Source organism: Scleropages formosus, chromosome 12 (genome assembly GCF_900964775.1).
Source record: "Scleropages formosus chromosome 12, fSclFor1.1, whole genome shotgun sequence".
Lineage (NCBI taxonomy): Eukaryota > Metazoa > Chordata > Actinopteri > Osteoglossiformes > Osteoglossidae > Scleropages > Scleropages formosus.
This window is the reverse complement of record NC_041817.1, coordinates 11,435,525-11,453,601: the sequence shown is the minus strand read 5'-3', so window position 1 is coordinate 11,453,601 and position 18,077 is coordinate 11,435,525. Positions and strand designations below refer to the sequence as shown.

Below are 18,077 nucleotides of genomic sequence, written 5' to 3'. Positions count from 1 at the left end.
CCTAATGCTGGATCCAAGAAGCACAGGGCATGAGGGGAAGGAGCACGGTACACAGTGAACAGGGTGCGAGACCATCGCAGGGCTGTCACACACACTCACACAAACATTACAGGCAATTTAGAGCCACTAATTTGCCTGAAACACATCTTTGAACTGTAGGAGGAAACCAGAGCACCGAGTCAAAACCCCACGAACACGGAGAGAATATGTAACTCTGCATAGACTGAGCCAGTTTCAAACCCACAGCTCAGGTGCTGTGCCTCCCTTCTACCCTCTTTAAGATCAGTTTACTTGTTCGTCCTTTCCCATACGAAGCTCATAGCAAAAATGGCAGCGGTAGCGTATTAACTTGTCGGGGGGATGGTGGACCCAAAAATATAAATGGTACTCAATGGAGCTGTACAAGGCAGGGGAGACAAATTATACATGGATGAACTTAGCGGGAAGCGTCCTTGTTATGCCTATGACTTGGCGGGTGTTTTTGTGTCTGTTTACACTTAACGCAGGTGAGCTAATTCTTATTGAGGCCTGCTGCCATTTACAAAAGATAGGCTCCGGACCACCAAGGCCCTACATTCAACAAGCAGTTGGTGAAAATATAGGGCTGAAACATGTGGCGAATTTAATGCAGTAAACTGTGTAAATTGTGAAAGTTTAGTGAAATACAGTTTAGCTGTGATGATGTTACTTCTATGCTGTATTTACAAAGGTAATCAGTTTGCTGTAATAATGCTTACTGGACATGATTAGACTGGACTACAAATATATTTTGAATTTAGTGCAATGGCGACCTCCTGAGGAACAAGGTGTCTTTCAAGGATAAAAATAAAATACTGTCAAACGTCATTCTTTTGCGTACTGCAATTACAGAGTTCATTGCTAAATATTTTGGAATTCAATGCAAAGACAACATCCTAAGGAGAATACTCCGTGATAGGCTCCGGACCACCGCAACCCTGCAGTCGAAAAACTCCCATCCCTTAGTTATAATGGATCGATGGAATGTCACATCAGCAAAATCGAAAATGACTCGTAGAAGAAAAAGTAGCAAACATACGAGTTTCGCGAAATGTTCACGTCACTCAATGACTAATCTGGCACTGCCAGATACCACGATTACGTGATATGATATGTGATTATGTAAGCAAAAGTACAACAGAGCACAAGTGGATAAAGCCATTTAGAAATCAGTTTCCCATTATATTTGCATTTTTCAGTATTCCTCACGTGTAGCGTGATCTCCTACAGACTCAGACTGTACTTTGAAATTAGATGAAATTGAAAAGTATATTTAATACAATTCCGAGACATTACTAAATAAATGATAGCCAGCAACAATGTTTAATGTATTTTAATTTTATATGGCATGTTTTTCAAAACCTTTTTTTCATTAATATTATTATACTTTGACTCATTACAGTTCCGACAAGTTTCACAACCTGGCGGCCTGGCGCGCGATACTCTGATGCAGCAATCCACAGCTGGGGTATTTGAACTACAAGTTCCGTAAGAACCACGAAGGCATGCGGACTCGTGTGGGACTGAAAAACACGTGTATAATTAACTGGAAATTTGCTTAACTCCACAATTCAGCCTCCTCGGCATATTCCAGATTAAAACTCCTATACACTGTGTTGTTTCATTTCATTACCACATTTCCACGGTGAATTAGCGCTGCTGAAGGAGTCGTTTCTGCCGATGGGAGTTGTAGTTCACTGTGTGTCACAACTGCGCAGATTAAATGCCGCTTGCATGAGAGACACAGGACTACAAATCCCAGATTATCCTGCTGACTGAGCTATTTAAACTATAGTATATTTATTATTACGTCAGGAGGGCCGCAGCGTTCGACGAGGTGCCGTGCTGTAGCGGTGACCGGTGCTCCCCCTTGAGATCGGGGGACGTGGGGAAATTCGACCCCCTGCTGTATTAGGAGCAAGAGAGGTGAACGCAGGCAGTGGAGGAGCTCTGCACCCTTCCTCAGAATAAGAAAAGAAAGTCCTCGGACGCCCAGGGAGAGTCCATTGGCATTTCGGAGGTCCCGGATCGGCCGGTCACGGATGATTAGCTGAAGAACCCGTGGAGATGCCTCCGCTCCCAGCGTCGTCGAATTCGGCTGCGTACCACCACCGTCCGAACCGGACCTGGGTCCCTCCGTTCGTATAGCCGGCGGCGCGGCTTCGACACACGGATGTGGGGTGGTGTTTGTCGAAAAGCCCTGGAAACCGTGGAAGCCTACGAGTGACGTGTTTTTCCCCCGTGGAGAAGCGAGACGGGTGTCCGTCCGCTGTCACCCCCGGTCCGCCGGATCGGCGAGCGCCCATTGCGCTGTAGCGCAGCTCGTTACGTGTGCAGTGCGCACCGCTCGTACACGCCAGCTACTAGTCGTGAGACAGGCGGGAATGTGACCTTTTTTTTTTTTTTTTTCCCCACCGGGTTTGGTGTATTTGTTTTATTTCTCTTATTTACAGTGCAGTGTTCAATTAGTACTTAGTGTTTTCCTGGCGCTCTCTCGGTGAGCACGGCGGTTCTGGCCAGTTTAACCTTGCCGTGTTCCTGTGCTGACACTACTATCATCCGCTCCAACATGGAGGTGGCGGCGAGGCTTTGAGCGCCGCCAGTCGCTCACACTCTCAGCCCGGGTTGCAGCCACCTTCCCCGCCTTCCCGTCCCGCTGCCGGGCCACTCTCTCCGCCTCTTTGTGGATTACTTGTTATTTTGTTAGCCGTTAGCTATTAGCGCTGCTTGTGCCGGCCGAGCCCGTCTCGACTCGTCCACCAACAACATCAAGATCAACACAGCCGGCGGCTCATTCTGAGTGATTCTGCCTTCTTATTTTTTTTATCAATTTATTTTACTTTATAACTGGCCTCGACGTTGTTATTTTTGTCCACTTAATTAAATAATGAAGAAGTTCTTCGACTCCCGACGGGAAATGGTGGGCTCCGGGCCCGGGTCGGGAGCGGGAGGCGGCGGCGGCGGCAGCGGCGGGTCCGGCGGAGGAAGTAGCTTCGCCGGCCGCGTTTTCACCATCGGCCGCTACCAGGTGACCGTGGAGGAGACGGTGGCCGAAGGTGAGACTCGCACAAGGCGGGAAACGGGGAGGACGGGGCTAGGTGGGCACTCTACTATGAAAAATTATTAATATATGCACAATTTTAAATTATGTAAGGGGACCACAGAGCTTCCATGTATTTTTTAGACTGCTTTGCTATGACATTACATTTAAAGAGCAGATGACTAACAGTTCTGGACAAGGGACAGCAAGACTGAGGCTGGAAGCAGTAACCTGCCGGTTGTAGAAAAGCAGCTCTAACCACTACGCCCCCTGCTGCCGCTACCCTTGAACACTCGCCACTCTTAAAGATCGCGGTGTCTGCTGCTCCAGCGGAACTGAAGAAAGCAGATGCTGACCGCTCACACAGCTGGTCACCCTCCTCTTGCAACATTGTGTCTGCTGTGATTGGGGCTGTTGATATTTTACATTTATTCATTTGGCAGAAGCTCTTCTCCGAGGTGACATACATCTCAGAGAACAATGAATGCAAAGAGTGCGTTACATCCCCATGATTTCCCATGCTGGTCCAGGGTCCTGCTTGTCAGAGGGCCAAACCTTGCGGTTTCCGCCAGGATGAACGCGATTGTTTGCTACGCGAGTTCCTTTAACGCCGTCTACGACGAGGGCTCGGCTCAAAAGGCACGTATGAAAACCGTGCCGAGCGCTGCTGTTTTGCTCTGCTTTTCAAAAGGATCTCTGGAACCAGAACCGGTGTCTGAGGTTCCAAAAGCGCTGGTCCTTTTCCGGAAGCGGTGTGTGTGACTGGGTGCTGTGGGGCCCTCGTGGAAAAGGGATAGTTGTGAATTAAATTCTCAGTACCGAGACAAGGCTGTTGAGTGACTCTCATGCTCTTTCCCATCAGTCTTTCATTGGGGGGTTTCACAGCCTGGGTGCCTCCCAGTCTTTCTCTCCGGCCATCCATTCTGTAAGGATGCTGTTCTTCCTTTCTCTTTGTGCCTCATTAACTGATGCTCAGCAACTCTGCGTTACTCTCTCTGTGCACAGTGGGCTTTGGCCACTGTATCTTCAGTTATCAGCATATTAGTATCTCGCTTTTGGGATTTCTGTTCACATAAAAGGGTTATAATGTTTCAGCCACATAACTAAAGGAATCGGGCTGAGAGGTCATTAGTGCTGCTGCCGGACATTGCTCTTTCCGGCCGTTTAATTTAGCCAAAGTCCAGTGAGTCCCGTGCCAGAATGAGTGGCCGTGCTCCACAGCAGGTCTTTAATGCTGAGAGGCGGAGTGTAGCCCCACTGTACTGGTGGATCCAAAGATCTACGTGCAGCATCTGCTCTCTTTGCTTGGCAGTTTACTCTTTATACCATTTCCCCACTTTTTGAAGAGATTTGTGGTGGTTGAGTTGGGGGGGGGTGTTCATGCTAGCAGTCAGAACTTTCCTTTGACATCAGTGGCATGCTAACCCAGCCTGCCCTTCACACATGTGCCTCTGCATCTAATCCCAAGTCTGTCGGGCTGCAGTGCAAGGGGAAAGGCTGCTGATAAGAGCTCAGATCTGAGTTTTCACTGCACATTTGCACAGTGTCTCACTGACGTCGGCACAACACTTTGTGACTCAGTATATGATGCTGAGACACGCAAATCTGGTTCTGACCATGTTTAGATTTCACCGTGCTGTGGTTTTGTCATAGAAGGAGAATTCTTTGGTTCTGTTCACGTCCTGGACCGCATGTTTAGATGTTGTGCCTCCGTACCATGGTGCAATTCCTGCATTAAAACACTGCTGAGTCACTCGGAGATACTCCAAGTATGTGCCTGACTGGATGACTTGTATCTTTGCTGGTGTACTCATATCTACCCTAACCTTTGCGAATACCTTAAACTTTAGAACACTTACGTTTGGTTATTCATTTGATTCAAGATTCACTGGTATTTTCTGGATGATGCATGTTTTGACTATAATTACTAATGTCCAGCTCTTATACTTGAGTTTATATAACATGCCAGAGTTTGGCCTTTTTTTCTGTTCCAAAAAAGGTCTGTTGTCAGATGGTGAGTCTGTAGGCCACCTGTCCAAGTAAGCAGTCCACCCTCGAGCAGAGTGTCTCTGCGGACATCACGTAGACATCGGCTGTTCGATGCTCCCGTCTTTGTGCTATGAAGTGAGAAAGGGGCAGTTTGGGGGTGCCTTGGAAAAACACAAACACCAGCTGCGGCGAGCTTCATGTATGATCCATACTGCTTGTCAAAGATGTCTTCTCTTGACTCCTGTTCTTGACACAGTGGGAGATTAAACTAGCAATGGCAAATTTGGTTCTTCAAAAGCTCTTATGGTAAATCTTGGTATCTGTGTGTTTGCTGGTTAGATCATGTTTCCCTTATGGTTGCTCTCTTGGGGAGCTGAAGAGATTGGTGTGGGAGGGAAACGCTTTGGCCTGTGCACTAGGTGTAGGGTAGGGAGATATCGTTGGAGACTGTGATGGGTCCCTGTTCAGTCAGCATTACCTGTACAAATGCCTACCAAGCCTGAAGGAATGTACGAGACCCTGTGAAAAGTGCACAAAGATGACTTAGTAAAGTATGACAGTTGCGTTGTTTTAGGTTGCCCACATGTGTGCCCTGCTTCCTTACTCTTTGCTGAGATGACAAGGATAATGGTCAACCCCCTGTGCTCACCTGGAACAGGGAAGCTCCTCCATGATTGGTGAACCTGTGCCCACTGTTTATACCCCCTGGGTTATAAACAGTTGGGAGCAGTTAATTTTTGAGAAAGTGTTTCAGCAATAACTGCTTTTCTCTCCGGGGTGTGGAGGAGACGTTTAATGTAGGGATCCGCCACACGGCAAACACGGTTCTTCCCATCAGCCTAGATGGGTCCCTTGCTGAATAATAGATGGACTGCGAGTCATTCATTCACTGCTGGTATGGATGGTCACCATCTGTGTGTCTGCTCTCTGCCAGTTACATGCCTGTGGGCCACGCAGTCTGCTCACTTCCCCGTAATAGTCCCTGTGCCTTCATGTTCCTCTCAAAGTTGTCCTTGTCCTGTTTTAGGGACAGCCGGCATGTGGTGACAGTCCCAGTGTTGTTACTGCTGCTCCTCTTTACCCTCAAAGCACCTGTAGTTTTTTTTTTTTTACATTTATTAGTTTAGCAGACACTTTTCTCTAAAGAAACGTACATCTTGGAGAACAATACAGAAAGTGCATTACATCAACAGAAGGAGAAATTTGGATGCAGACATGTGATTCTTCAGTACAGTCCATTTGTCGCATTCCACCATATGAATCAGTATATATCACATGAGTACTGTAGCTGCATAAAGGCTTTTACATTATTCAACAAGTTGTTAAAAATTTAGACATAAGTACACATTTACAGAGGCCTTACAAGATCAGGGAAGAAGTGAGTCTGAAAGGTGAGTTTTAAGACCCTTCTTAAATGTAGAGAAATTCAGCAGTTCTGAGTGAGAGAGGGAAGTCATTCCACCACATTCGAGCTACAACCAAACACCTTTGTGCTTTTGATTTTGAACCTCTTGAGCGCGGGACCGCTGAGCGGGCAGAGATGGAGGAACGTAGCAGTCTGGTTGGGATGTAATGAGTGATCAGGTCTTGTACTGCAGATATCGGGGAGCAGATCTATTGAAGGTTTTGTAGGCCATAACCAGGGTCTTGAATTTAATCTGGGCAGCTATAGGAAACCAGTGCAGAGAGATGAGGAGGGGAGATACCTGAGAGTGTTTCAGCAGGTCAAACATGACTCGTGCAGCAGCAGCATTCATAGTACAGAGTATTATTTAGAAGGAGCTAAGATTTACTACACATTGATTTTAATTTCCTGGGCTCAAAACGGTACCTTCAGCCTTTTCTCACTTAGTACTGTGGACTGAATGTGTAGAGCCTGAATCTGTATGTTCAGTGTGGTGGTCATGGAAGGTCCTTATTTTAGCTTTCTTTAGAATCTGACATTGTTTTTTTTTTTTCCTCCCTGAAACTGGCTGGCAGACTCTGAAACTTCTGAGTGCTAGATGAACTGACTTTCAGTAAATTAAATTTTTTCTGCTTCTGTCCTGCTTCTCGAGTGTCCGCTGTTGAAGTGCCCAAAAAGACATGGCATTGTGTCCTGGATGTTTCATGGAACTATGACATTTCCAGCTTTTCCGGACTGAGCGTTGTGTTCAGAAGCTGAGGTCCTTTCCTTAAACTTTGCACAGCTTCTGTTGAGCTGATTTACACCGCTACTAATCGGAAGTATTTTTTCCATTTTGCGATTTGAACTGTAGCTTTTTATCGCTCGTCTGAATCGAGGACACAATCCCTTACTGTGCAAGCTGTTGGTCTTCATGTTATTGCTTATGGAACACCCCTCTGCTTGTGACCCGTGGTTTTACGCGAACAAAACGGTGGCAGAAGTACAGGCCTGTATTATTAATGGACAGAATGAAACATTCATCATGTTTAGTGCCTCAGGCTAGCAACATCAATTATGCAGCACGGTCCCTGAGCCATGACAAGGCCTTTTCTCTGTGTGCACTACACACATGTGTGCAGTTGCTTTATGGTTTGTCTCCGTATGATACGGATGAATTGGACGGATTTCTGGCAAATGTGTAATGTTTGTCACTGGCTGTGCTTGGTTTTCTCGAAATTTCGTAAATGCGTAATATGGACAGCCGGTAGCATGGTGGTTAGAGCTGCTGCCTTTGGACCAAAGGTTACAGGTTCGAATCCTACCTCGGGCTGCAGTACCCTTGAGCAAGATATTTACCCTAAATTGCTCCAGTAAAATTACCTAGTTGTATAAATGGATGAATAATTTTTGGTAGGTTAAGATGACAAATGGCTTTGGAGAAAAGGGTTAGATGAATGAATAAATGCAAATGTTACACATGTGTTGAATCCCTGTGTGGAACATTTTTCAGTCTAGGTATAGTGTGAATGTTTTTATTAGCTGGATTGGGGAGGTTGGTGCTGGTTTGCAGTTTCCCGTGTAACAGGACTAATGGGTTCCTGCTAGTGGTGCTTTAAACAGCAACTAATCTCTCTAATTTTATGCTGTGTGAGAAGATTAGGCAGATAAAAGCAGCCCACAAAGCAAGGTCTGAAACAGTATGTCCAATTACAGGTTATGGTTTTAAAAAAAAAAAAAAAAAAAGTCTCGTTGCTTGCTGTTCAGCACAACCTGGCTTTCAGGGCTGAATTTACCATGATGAGTCGCATAGTAGGGAAAACAGACTACTGTCCTTAGCGCTGTTTGGTCAGATGCTCAAAGCTCATGTGTTTGTCCTGCTGTGGTAAGCCAGTGATCTGACTCATCCATGTCTGTATGCAGGCACCTGGTCTGCCGAGAACCGCGTGCACATCGTGGGTTTGTTGTAATAGGATTGTTTGCGTGAGCGAAGGTCAGGCTGATCTCTAAGTCAGTGTGCACAGGAGAGCATGGAGCCTGCTGCAGATGTGCTCCTCATGTAGGCTCGGGTGCCATGCGGTGCAGATGCACCATGTTTTCATCAGTTGAGTGGGAGCTTCAAGGACACAGGCTGCCAGACGTTTGTGAATGACATCCAGATGCTTTGTCATTTACCAGTGTGTGTCTGTGTAGATCAGGCTTTTTTTCTTCTTCATTTTTTACTGTTAACTACCATTAAAAGTGCAACGACACAGTCCTTTTGGCATCAGATGAAGTGGATTTCAGAATACCATTTAATATCTCTTAACTGTTTCCTTACTTGGGGGGTGGCGCAGCGGGTTTGGCCAGGTCCCGTTCTCTGGTGGGTCTGGGGTTCAAGTCCTGCTTGGGGTGCCTTGTGATGGACTGGCATCCTGTCCGGGGTGTGTCCCCTCCAGCCTTGCACCCTGCGTTGCCGGGTTAGGCTCCGGTTAGCTGCGACCCTGCTTGGGACGAGTGGTTTCAGACTGTGTGTGTGTGTGTGTGTGTGTGTGTGTGTGTGTGTGTTTCATTACCTGCCTCCCAGTGAATGCTCTTGGTCTCCATTAGGCTGACTGAAAGGGCAGCTTTCCACTTTCCACTTACCAGCTTGGGGACAGCTGGTAGCGTAGTGGTTAGAGTTGCTGCCTTTGAACCTAAAGGTTGTAGGTTCAAAAACCACCAGCTGCTATAGTACCCGTGCGTAAGGTAATTATCATGAATTGCTCCAGTAAAATTATCCAGCTGTATAAATGGGCAAATAATTGTAAGTTGCTTTGAAGAAAAGTGACAGCTAAATGAGTAAATGTAATGAAATACATGAAACTTGTTAGTCATCAGGTCCAGTTAATCTGCTGCTGCCCTGTAGCAAGTAGATCCCGTTCATCAGTCCACACCATAGAATCTGTCTGAAGGTGCTGACAGCCACATGCAGCAGAGCATGCGAGACCCACACACCACCTCGAGGACCTCTGCTCTGTTTGGAGTGAGAAGGCTATTGAAATATCCACTTGTACGATAATCTTGTTCTGTTAACCAGTGTGGGTAGCTGACCCACAATGCGCCCGCAATGAGCCTAAAATGAACCTCACACACTCAGGGCTCAGATCCTGCATAACACATGCCGTTGCCTCGCTGCTTTTGAAAATCTTCCAATTCAGTTCCTCCATACTGGCTGTACAGGATGAACACTTCAAAAGGTGGATCATTCCGCTGTGCCGGTAATTCAGGTTGAGCTCCTGGTGGTTGGACCCACAGGGGTGTGTCTGATCCTGGGCCACTTGGCCAAGCATTTTCAATGTGTGTAATTAGCAGCAACAAAGGCTGCGCCCAGCTTCAGTATATGGGTGGCGCAGGGATTATAGTCGAGTGGAAAACCACTAAACAAGGCTTGTGTGAGAGGCCAGAACATGTCTCTCGTCATTTTATTTGGTAGAGTACATAATGAAAACACCAGCGGATGTTCAAGAAGAGATACTGCATACTTGTTTCACTCCACGGTGATTTCACATGCTTACACGTACTGTACATCTGTCACCTTGTCACCGAGCTCACTACCTGCACTTTCCTCTGCTTTGACACCACCCTTGTTCTCACCACGATGTTTGAATTCTTCCTTTATTGGTACTTTAATCAGCTTTCCACCAAAAAAAAAAAACCACTTCAGAGTGCTCTGTCTCACTCACACTTGAAATAGGGCCAGAGGGTGGAGTGCTGTGGGCTTCATCTAATGAGCAAACTTGCTTTTGCTTAGTTGGTTTCATGTGTCTTTTTCTTTTTTTCAGTTTCAGGATGAGTTTTCTCAGAGTGAGATTGGTGTTTTGCACATCAAGACCTTTCTTCACAACAGTCTTGAACAGACACTGCAGGCTCAGTCTTGACATTTTTGTGTATTCATGTCAAGAATTCTGATGAGCTGAGGAATTTCACGGATATGATGCTGTGAATGTGGCACTAGAAACTGCAGCAGAAAGCAAAGCTCTTGTAAGATCCATTAGCAGTTAAGGTCTTGCTTGTTGACAGTGGGTTTGCTCTTCCTAGCTTAGATACAGCAGATGTTTGAGCTGCATTCCTCTTTGCACCTAATGGTCAGTGTTGGCCTCTTGCACACTTTGTTTCTGCCAGGCGGCTTGTTCATCCCTGAATCACCAGTAGCGTGAGGGTGGTGTCTCTATCTTCTCAGCAAGCATTGGATATGAATTATGTCAGTGCAGGCATTTTATATTTTACTTTTTATAAATGCCTTTATGTGTTCTTTGTCCCTGACTGTAAGCTTTGTAAGACTGTGTGAATTTGTTTATTTGGCTGAAGAAAGACTTCAAGTGTTGCTTTGTGTGTGATGGTGCGGAGGATGAAATGTCCTGACATTCTGTCTGTCTCTCTCCAACTTGGGTTCTTAATGTTTCTCTGGGTTAAATCCTCATTTCCTCTTTCTCTTTCATGTGGCCTGCTGCACAGGGGGTTTTGCCATTGTGTTTCTGGTACGAACTCACCAAGGCGTTCGCTGTGCCCTGAAGCGCATGTATGTCAACAATGAACACGACCTTCAGGTCTGCCAGCGAGAGATCCAGATTATGGTAAGTTTCCATCTTTCTCAGCCACACACACGCACACCCCAGTGAGACACCAGACCATGATTAGTTTACCACTGTGGCACAAGCAAAAGTTTGTTTTTATGTCTGTGTAGAGGGACCTGGCTGGCCACAGGAACATTGTGGCTTATCTGGACTCAAGTATCACAGCTGTTGGAGCGGGGGATGTGTGGGAGGTCCTTATCCTCATGGACTTCTGTCGTGGTGAGTTGGACTCATCAGTAGTATGAGAGATGATGTCTGTGGATCCGTTACAAGTCTTTTCAAAAGTGATTTTGAATGGCTTCCTCCAATTTGGTGGTGGATGTGGGGAAAAAAGATATATAGGCACACCCATGCGAGTGACTTGTCACACCGCATCAACTACTGAATAACGCCATCAGAATAAAAGCTAAACAAAATTTTAAAAAGGTGCCAAATGCTGCTAATCTTGTGCATTACTGTCATGGTTGTATGCAAATTACATTTCACACTTTAACTGGCTGCTTTTTGTTGTGTCTTCCAAGTCAATTTACATGTACATATATTAATTTATCTGACACTTTTCTCCAAAGCAACTTTGTTTTAAGGTACTTACAATAATTATTTACCCATTTGTACAGCTGGGTAATTTTACTGGAGCAATTTAGGGCAAATACCTTGATGAAAGGTACTCTGGCAGGAGGTGGGGATTGAATCTGCAACTTTTGGATCCAATGGCAGCAGCTCTAACTACTCTGTTACCAGGTGTCCTATGTCAACTGAGAAAATACAGAAACGTTTGTGTAAGGAGGAGGCAATAGCTAGGCTGACTAGTAACAACTTGGTTTAATTAGTGGGATGGAGACAGACAATGGCAAAGATGGTCCCCCAGAAACAGATGACCCTGACATAAGGGCAAGTAATAACAATGTTACATCAAACAATGAAAGCTGAACAGAGTGGCTCAAAGATTTTCCTTGGCCAGAGTATCAGAAAGAAAAAGGCTGATATTCTGCAAAAATTACAAACCAGCCAGGAGAAAATTAGCTGTAGGCTGTTTGTGGACCGCAGTCCGTGCATTCGTTAAGCACAGTACATGCAAGTAGCTCCTGCCTGCAAGGACACATTTATCAACAAGTTGCAACCAAGTGGACCGCTGGTAGAGTAGCAATTAGTAGCTTTTTTGATCCGAAGGGTCTAGGTTTGATTCCCACTTCCAGTTGTACCCTTGAGCAAGGTACTTACTCTAAATTGCCAAAATTACCCAACTGTATAAATGGGTAAATAATTGTAACCTTGTAACTGTAATAATTGTAAATGCCTTAACACTGTAAATCGCTTTGGAGAAAAGCATCAGATAAATGTAAATGTAAGTCGTTCCTTGGATAGTACAGCCAGGTCTCAGCCAACAAGTCAACCTTACAGCTGAATGAGCTCATCACAGTTGAAAAAGCATTTACTCAACCAATTTATTTAAAGGCTCTAAGAGTATCATTAAAGAATCTCATGAAACATGTCAGGTTGATATCAACGGCATATGATAAGGATGCTGAAGTTGCACGTTACCCCACTGTACTTATCGCTGGGGACATAGACATCCCGAGTAAACAATGAGAGTTTGTGCATTGAAGAGACCACATTACAATTGCTGAGCCAATAACTTATTTGTTTTTCAGATGTTTGTAATATGATCTGGAAGTGTTGCTCTTTGGTGTCCCTTGTTCACTGAAAATATAAAACAGGTTTTGTAAACTGAGTTGTCTGTTGACTGGCATGTTTCCTGTAATTATAATGACGTATTCCTGAATTTTAGTAATTCTAATAAATAAAAACTAACAACTTCCCCATGCCCACTTCTCCGTATGTATGTTTAGTTTTGTGTTAGTGATGCATTAATGCTACATCACTTCAAAAATTGCACTTTGAGTGTACCCCTATTTTTTTTTTTTTTTTTTTAAATTTAATTTATTTTTTATTTTAAATTCGAGGGTGGAAGCATTCCTAAAAAGTGTGGGGACAACTGGTAGTGGTTAGAGCTGCTGGATCCAAAGCACCCTTGAGCAAGATGCTTACCCTGAATTGCTCTAGTAAAATTGCCCAAGTGCATCAATGTATAAATAGGTGTCAGTATCTTAACAGTGTAAGCTTTGGAGAAAAGCATTAACTAAATGAGTAAATATAATGTAAGCGTGAGCATAGAGCTCTGAATGGACCACTTGTGTGTTTCATGTGTTCTCTGACGCTGTGTTAATATTTCTTTGCTTCTCGGGGTGCACTAGACTTCTCCATGTGCTGCACCTCTTACATTTTCTAAAGCTTATCCTTGCCCTGAAAACACAGTGGGTGCCCTACCTATGAACGATTCAGCTCGCAAACTAATAGATGGACTCTCAGTCCCAATAAGGTTTGTAAGTAGGGGACAGACTGTAATGTAGTCTAGTAAGATTCATATTTACGTTCTTTTCTGTCCTCCCAGCTTTGAGAGCTCTGTAGTTATATGTTTCTTAGAACTACAGTGCTTCCGTTACAATTATGTACACATTTTCATTCGCTTTACCATAAACTCAGGCACTGATTGTGTGTGTTTGTGCGGGTGCAGGGGGACAGGTGGTGAATCTAATGAACCAGCGGCTGCAGACAGGCTTCACTGAAGCAGAGGTGCTACAGATCTTCTGTGACACGTGTGAGGCTGTGGCCCGACTACATCAGTGCAAGATGCCGATCATCCACCGTGATCTCAAGGTACGGTCAGGAGAATGGCCTATCCATTATGAAAGTGCTGTGGGTGACAGTGATTCTTCGAATGCAGCATTGTGCCTCTTGTCTGTCATCTCTGATCATGTTGCCCAAAACCATAAGAGCTGTTAGTACTGACCAGGCCTGCAGTTTGACTGTGGATTAGAAGTAGGGCATGTCTCTATACAGCACACTTCTTCTAAAGTACTTCCAAGCTGATTCTTATGGTTGATTCTTCAGTCTGTTCTTTCTGAACTGTTTTCTCCTGTTCTCTGTAATTTTTCCCTGCTCTCATCTGTGCCAGCACTTTGATTCTGTTAACCTCTTGACAGTCCTGTCCACCTCCATTGCTGAATTCCTTTTCAGTGCTTACCCTGAGCTCTTCACTACCACCCAGTAATCCTGGTTTACGTGGCTGGCCGATTTGAACCAGATCTGACTTGTGAACTTGTCACTAAGGGAGTGGGTGAAGGTGACTCTGCTAGTTTGCATGCGCTGTCACTCACCCCCCACTTCTGCACAGGTGGAGAACATCCTTCTCCATGACCGCGGTCATTACGTGCTCTGCGACTTTGGCAGTGCTACAAACAGGTTCCAGAACCCACAGAACGAGGGTGTTCCAGTGGTAGAGGAAGAGATAAAGAAGTGAGTGTATCTACATACATAGGCACACACGTTCACAAATATGCCCTCCACATACTTCAGTCAGTATATGTCTAGAGGAGGACCACATCTGATGTCCTGTGTGTTTTGCACCCCTGGCTGCACCAGTTATGTTGTCTCATGCTTTTCTTCCCCCTGTATCTGCCCTGCTTTTCAGGTACACCACGCTATCATACCGGGCTCCGGAGATGGTCAACCTTTACAGTGGCAAGGTGATCACCACCAAGGCTGACATCTGGGTGAGTCTGGCATGCTTATCTCATTGTCTGCTGACTCAACTGCCTTTTAAAAGTGTGACCTTGCGCCCCTGTTCAGTTTGCCACACTCATAATCAGCCTCTCTGATACCGTCTCACATTGTGTATATGCGCAGTCTGCCTTCTGTACTCAAATCTTTGCTTTCTGGTCTTACTCCCTATTAACACGCATTCTAAAAAGAATAAAAACTCAACTTTTTCTTGGGGAAACAAGACGCTGTGAAGGAATGTAAGTGTATGTGCATGCCCTTCTCCCCACCAGCATTGTCCTCATGGCTATATGCTACTCTGCTCTAGGCCATGGGCTGCTTGCTCTATAAACTCTGTTTCTTCACCCTGCCCTTTGGAGAGAGCCAGGTGGCCATCTGTGATGGAAACTTCACCATTCCTGACAACTCCCGCTACTCCCAGGACATGCACTGCCTCATTCGTGAGTTCCTTGTCACTAGTTTTGTGCACCTATATATGTGCGTCTGTGGTCTAAATCCAGTCGTCTTGTCATTTGGTGGTCAACACCTGATGTCAAGTATACCTGCACGTGTGTGGCATTTCAAAAAGGAATAAATGAAATTTGGGATCCTGCCCCGTACAACACATCCCTTGTTTGCGTTTTGTAGGCTACATGCTAGAACCAGATCCTGACAAGAGGCCAGACATCTACCAGGTCTCCTACTTTGCATTCAAACTGGCCCGAAGGGACTGTCCTATCCAGAATGTGCATGTGAGTCCCAGCGAACTATGCATGACTCCTTGGGGAGTTGGGAAGACTCCCAGTTGCTGTTTAGGGACACGTGGTTGTTTGGAGTTGGATCTGAGCTCTTCACTTCTCTATCTGGACACATGACTGAAGACAAGTTTCATAATTAGGACCTGCTTTAGAAGTTGCAGAAGCCTGATGTTTCTTATCACTGTGCTAAGAGTAGCAAAGCTGGCCTTTTATAAAAGGGATATTATATTTATGGTGCCTAATGTACGTTTAATAATGCAATATGCGGCAGACAATAACAGAATAAGCAGTGTGTGCCTACATTGTGCCAGTTTTGTACACGGTTAAAGGGGACAAAGTGTCAAAGATCAAAGTTGAAAGAGGCTGATTTTGTGTTTAATATATTGTGTATTGGGTAAAGTTATCACCTGCCTTAACTGATTAAAGATGATTAAGGGAGTGAGTAGTGTTTGCATAGATGTTCTGAAGATTAAATCCTATTAATGGTTTTCTCTGTGATCTGCTCTTGTTTAAAACCTTTCAGAATTCTCCCATTCCAGCAAAGCTCCCTGAACCAATTAGAGCTAGTGAAGCTGTTGCCAAGAAAAGCCAGACCAAAGCCCGGTAAACATCCATGAGTGTGTGTGAAGTTCGCAGTCAATCAGACAATCTTTATTTCTTTAACCCCAAAATGTTGTTTTGCTGTCCTCATTGAAAGGAAGTGGCGAGCCTCAGCAGAAGCTAACTTATTCCCTCACATCTTTCTGCAGGCTCACAGACCCCATTCCCACCACAGAGACCTCAATTGCTCCCCGACAGCGTCCCAAAGCTGGCCAGCCGCAGCCCATTGCTGGGATTCTGCCAATCCAACCTGCCCTCACACCCCGAAAGAGGGCTAGCGTTGCCCCTGGGGCTGCCCCACCCGTTGGTATGTATCCACGCTACCAGCAGCAGAACCTTTTACTGGACTTACTACCAAGACTCTCCAGAACTATCATCACATTTGTTGTGACAAGGGGAACACAATGCACAACATGGCACTGCTCTGGGAACCTTAACCGCGGCCGTGGTACTTGTGGCAGTTCGGAGTTTTGTGTCATGCATGGATGCAGAAGTGGAGAGAGTTCAGGAAGAACAAAGGTCATGGTTGGTGTTGAAGGTGTGCTCAGTATTCTTCTGTGTGACAGGGCACATGGCTGGCCAGGTCAAGCCATCCATTGCTAAAAAGCCTGCAGTAATGGATAATTTATGAGCTCTAGATGTTACATGCCCAATACGTGAAATCTCTCCGGTTTCCATGTGTTGACTTTCCCAGTCTGTCTCCAGCACTGCACCCCTTGCAAATTTGTACTTTCACTGAGTTTGCAAATTGAATTTTCTCGGTGTTGTGGGCCTTTACTGTCACGGCTGTGTCTCCCGGGAAGTGCATGGATACATGAAGAAATTTCAGCAATTTATCACCCCTGCCTTTCTCATTCTTTCAAAATTGAAAAGGCTGGATTAGTTTTGGTCTTTTAGGCTTACATTTATGTGGGCTTTAATAGTATTCATTCTCTACAAGTGAAAATGTTCTGACGGTAAACTTTTTTTTTTTTTTTTTTTTTTTTTCCTTTCCCCCCCCCTTCCTTTATTTTGTCCCCATTCCATAGTGAGTGTAGGGACAGCTCAACCAACCCCATCCATCCAACCACAGAAGGCTGCATTGCCTTCTGCTGTTCAGCAGCAAGCGCCATCCACACAGCCTCAAGCTCCACCTACACAGGCCACACCTTTGCATCAGCAACTGTTCATGAAGCAGCAGGGAGCATCCTTCTTCAGTCCCCAGCAGCAGCAGAAACAGCAGCCACCCTCCCAACAGGTGAGAAGTCCTCAATGGGTACCTTCATGAACTCTGGGCTTCATAAGGTGTCAAGGCTCATTACAACAGGCCTCTGTACTTGCGTCTTTCCGTTTTAAACCCATTCCCCAGTTAGCATGCTGTGTATCACGTATCTGTGGGTTTCTTAATATGCTTTGAAGTAAAGCCACAATGTTAGATGTCCTTAAAATGTTATTTCTTTTAAATAATTAAACATGTTATGGGAATCTGCATACAGATAGCTCTCCAAAAGCAAATTTCCCTAGTATAGAAGACTGGTGAAGAGGTGCTTTGCCATTTTTGCTGCCATTTGCTTTCTCAGATGATGCACAATAATATGATTGTGCAGTTTGGTGTGTCTGAGAAATCTGAGAAAATTGTGAGGAGACCAAAAGCATGGCTTGAAAGAGTGGCTAACCAAAATGTTCATCGTAATGACTCTGTGCTTTTATCTGTTGTAGTTTTGCTTCCGGATACAAACCAGAAATGCCAAAGAGATGGTTAATTCATGAGTAGACCACCTAATAATGTGTTCCAATGGAGACTGCTTGATCTTGCACAGCGTCGTCATTCTTCCTTAGCTCTGAATGTCTGAAGACATGAGAAGTAAAGCCATGGTCTGCTACATCTTAGATAAAGCTGGAGATGCCATGTGCTTGCATTCTGCCTTCTCTCGTGTCTCAGTGTTGCTGCCTGCTGCTTTGACAGCTCGTGAACTTTGGCTTCTACGTTAGCGTCATCTTTATGGCTCTACATTGTGTTATGCAAAGGGGTGCTGTAATTTACTTGTAAAATGTTTAAAAGGTATAGCCTTGTAAACCTCTGGTCAAGTGTCATCCATTTGTGCTTCTCTATG

The 18,077-nt window shown here is 45.2% G+C and overlaps 1 protein-coding gene across 8 annotated transcripts in view; it reads left to right on the top strand.

Moving 5' to 3' along the window:
- The first annotated feature begins 1,745 nt into the window (after window positions 1-1,745).
- The window catches only part of LOC108929472 (AP2-associated protein kinase 1-like), a 37,300-nt gene continuing 20,968 nt past the window's right edge, over window positions 1,746-18,077 (top strand). For 4 of the 8 annotated variants that reach the window (XM_029256571.1, XM_029256572.1, XM_029256570.1 and 1 more), the window contains exons 1-11: window positions 1,746-3,074; window positions 10,908-11,026; window positions 11,137-11,245; window positions 13,602-13,744; window positions 14,262-14,383; window positions 14,559-14,640; window positions 14,955-15,087; window positions 15,275-15,378; window positions 15,908-15,987; window positions 16,134-16,291; window positions 17,013-17,221. In XM_029256571.1, the coding sequence (XP_029112404.1) occupies window positions 2,906-3,074; window positions 10,908-11,026; window positions 11,137-11,245; window positions 13,602-13,744; window positions 14,262-14,383; window positions 14,559-14,640; window positions 14,955-15,087; window positions 15,275-15,378; window positions 15,908-15,987; window positions 16,134-16,291; window positions 17,013-17,221 (1,428 nt within the window). In that variant the 5' untranslated portion in view covers window positions 1,746-2,905. The remainder of the gene's footprint in view (window positions 3,075-10,907; window positions 11,027-11,136; window positions 11,246-13,601; window positions 13,745-14,261; window positions 14,384-14,558; window positions 14,641-14,954; window positions 15,088-15,274; window positions 15,379-15,907; window positions 15,988-16,133; window positions 16,292-17,012; window positions 17,222-18,077) is intronic. The other 4 variants (XM_029256574.1, XM_029256575.1, XM_029256573.1 and 1 more) reach the window with 2 other exon arrangements.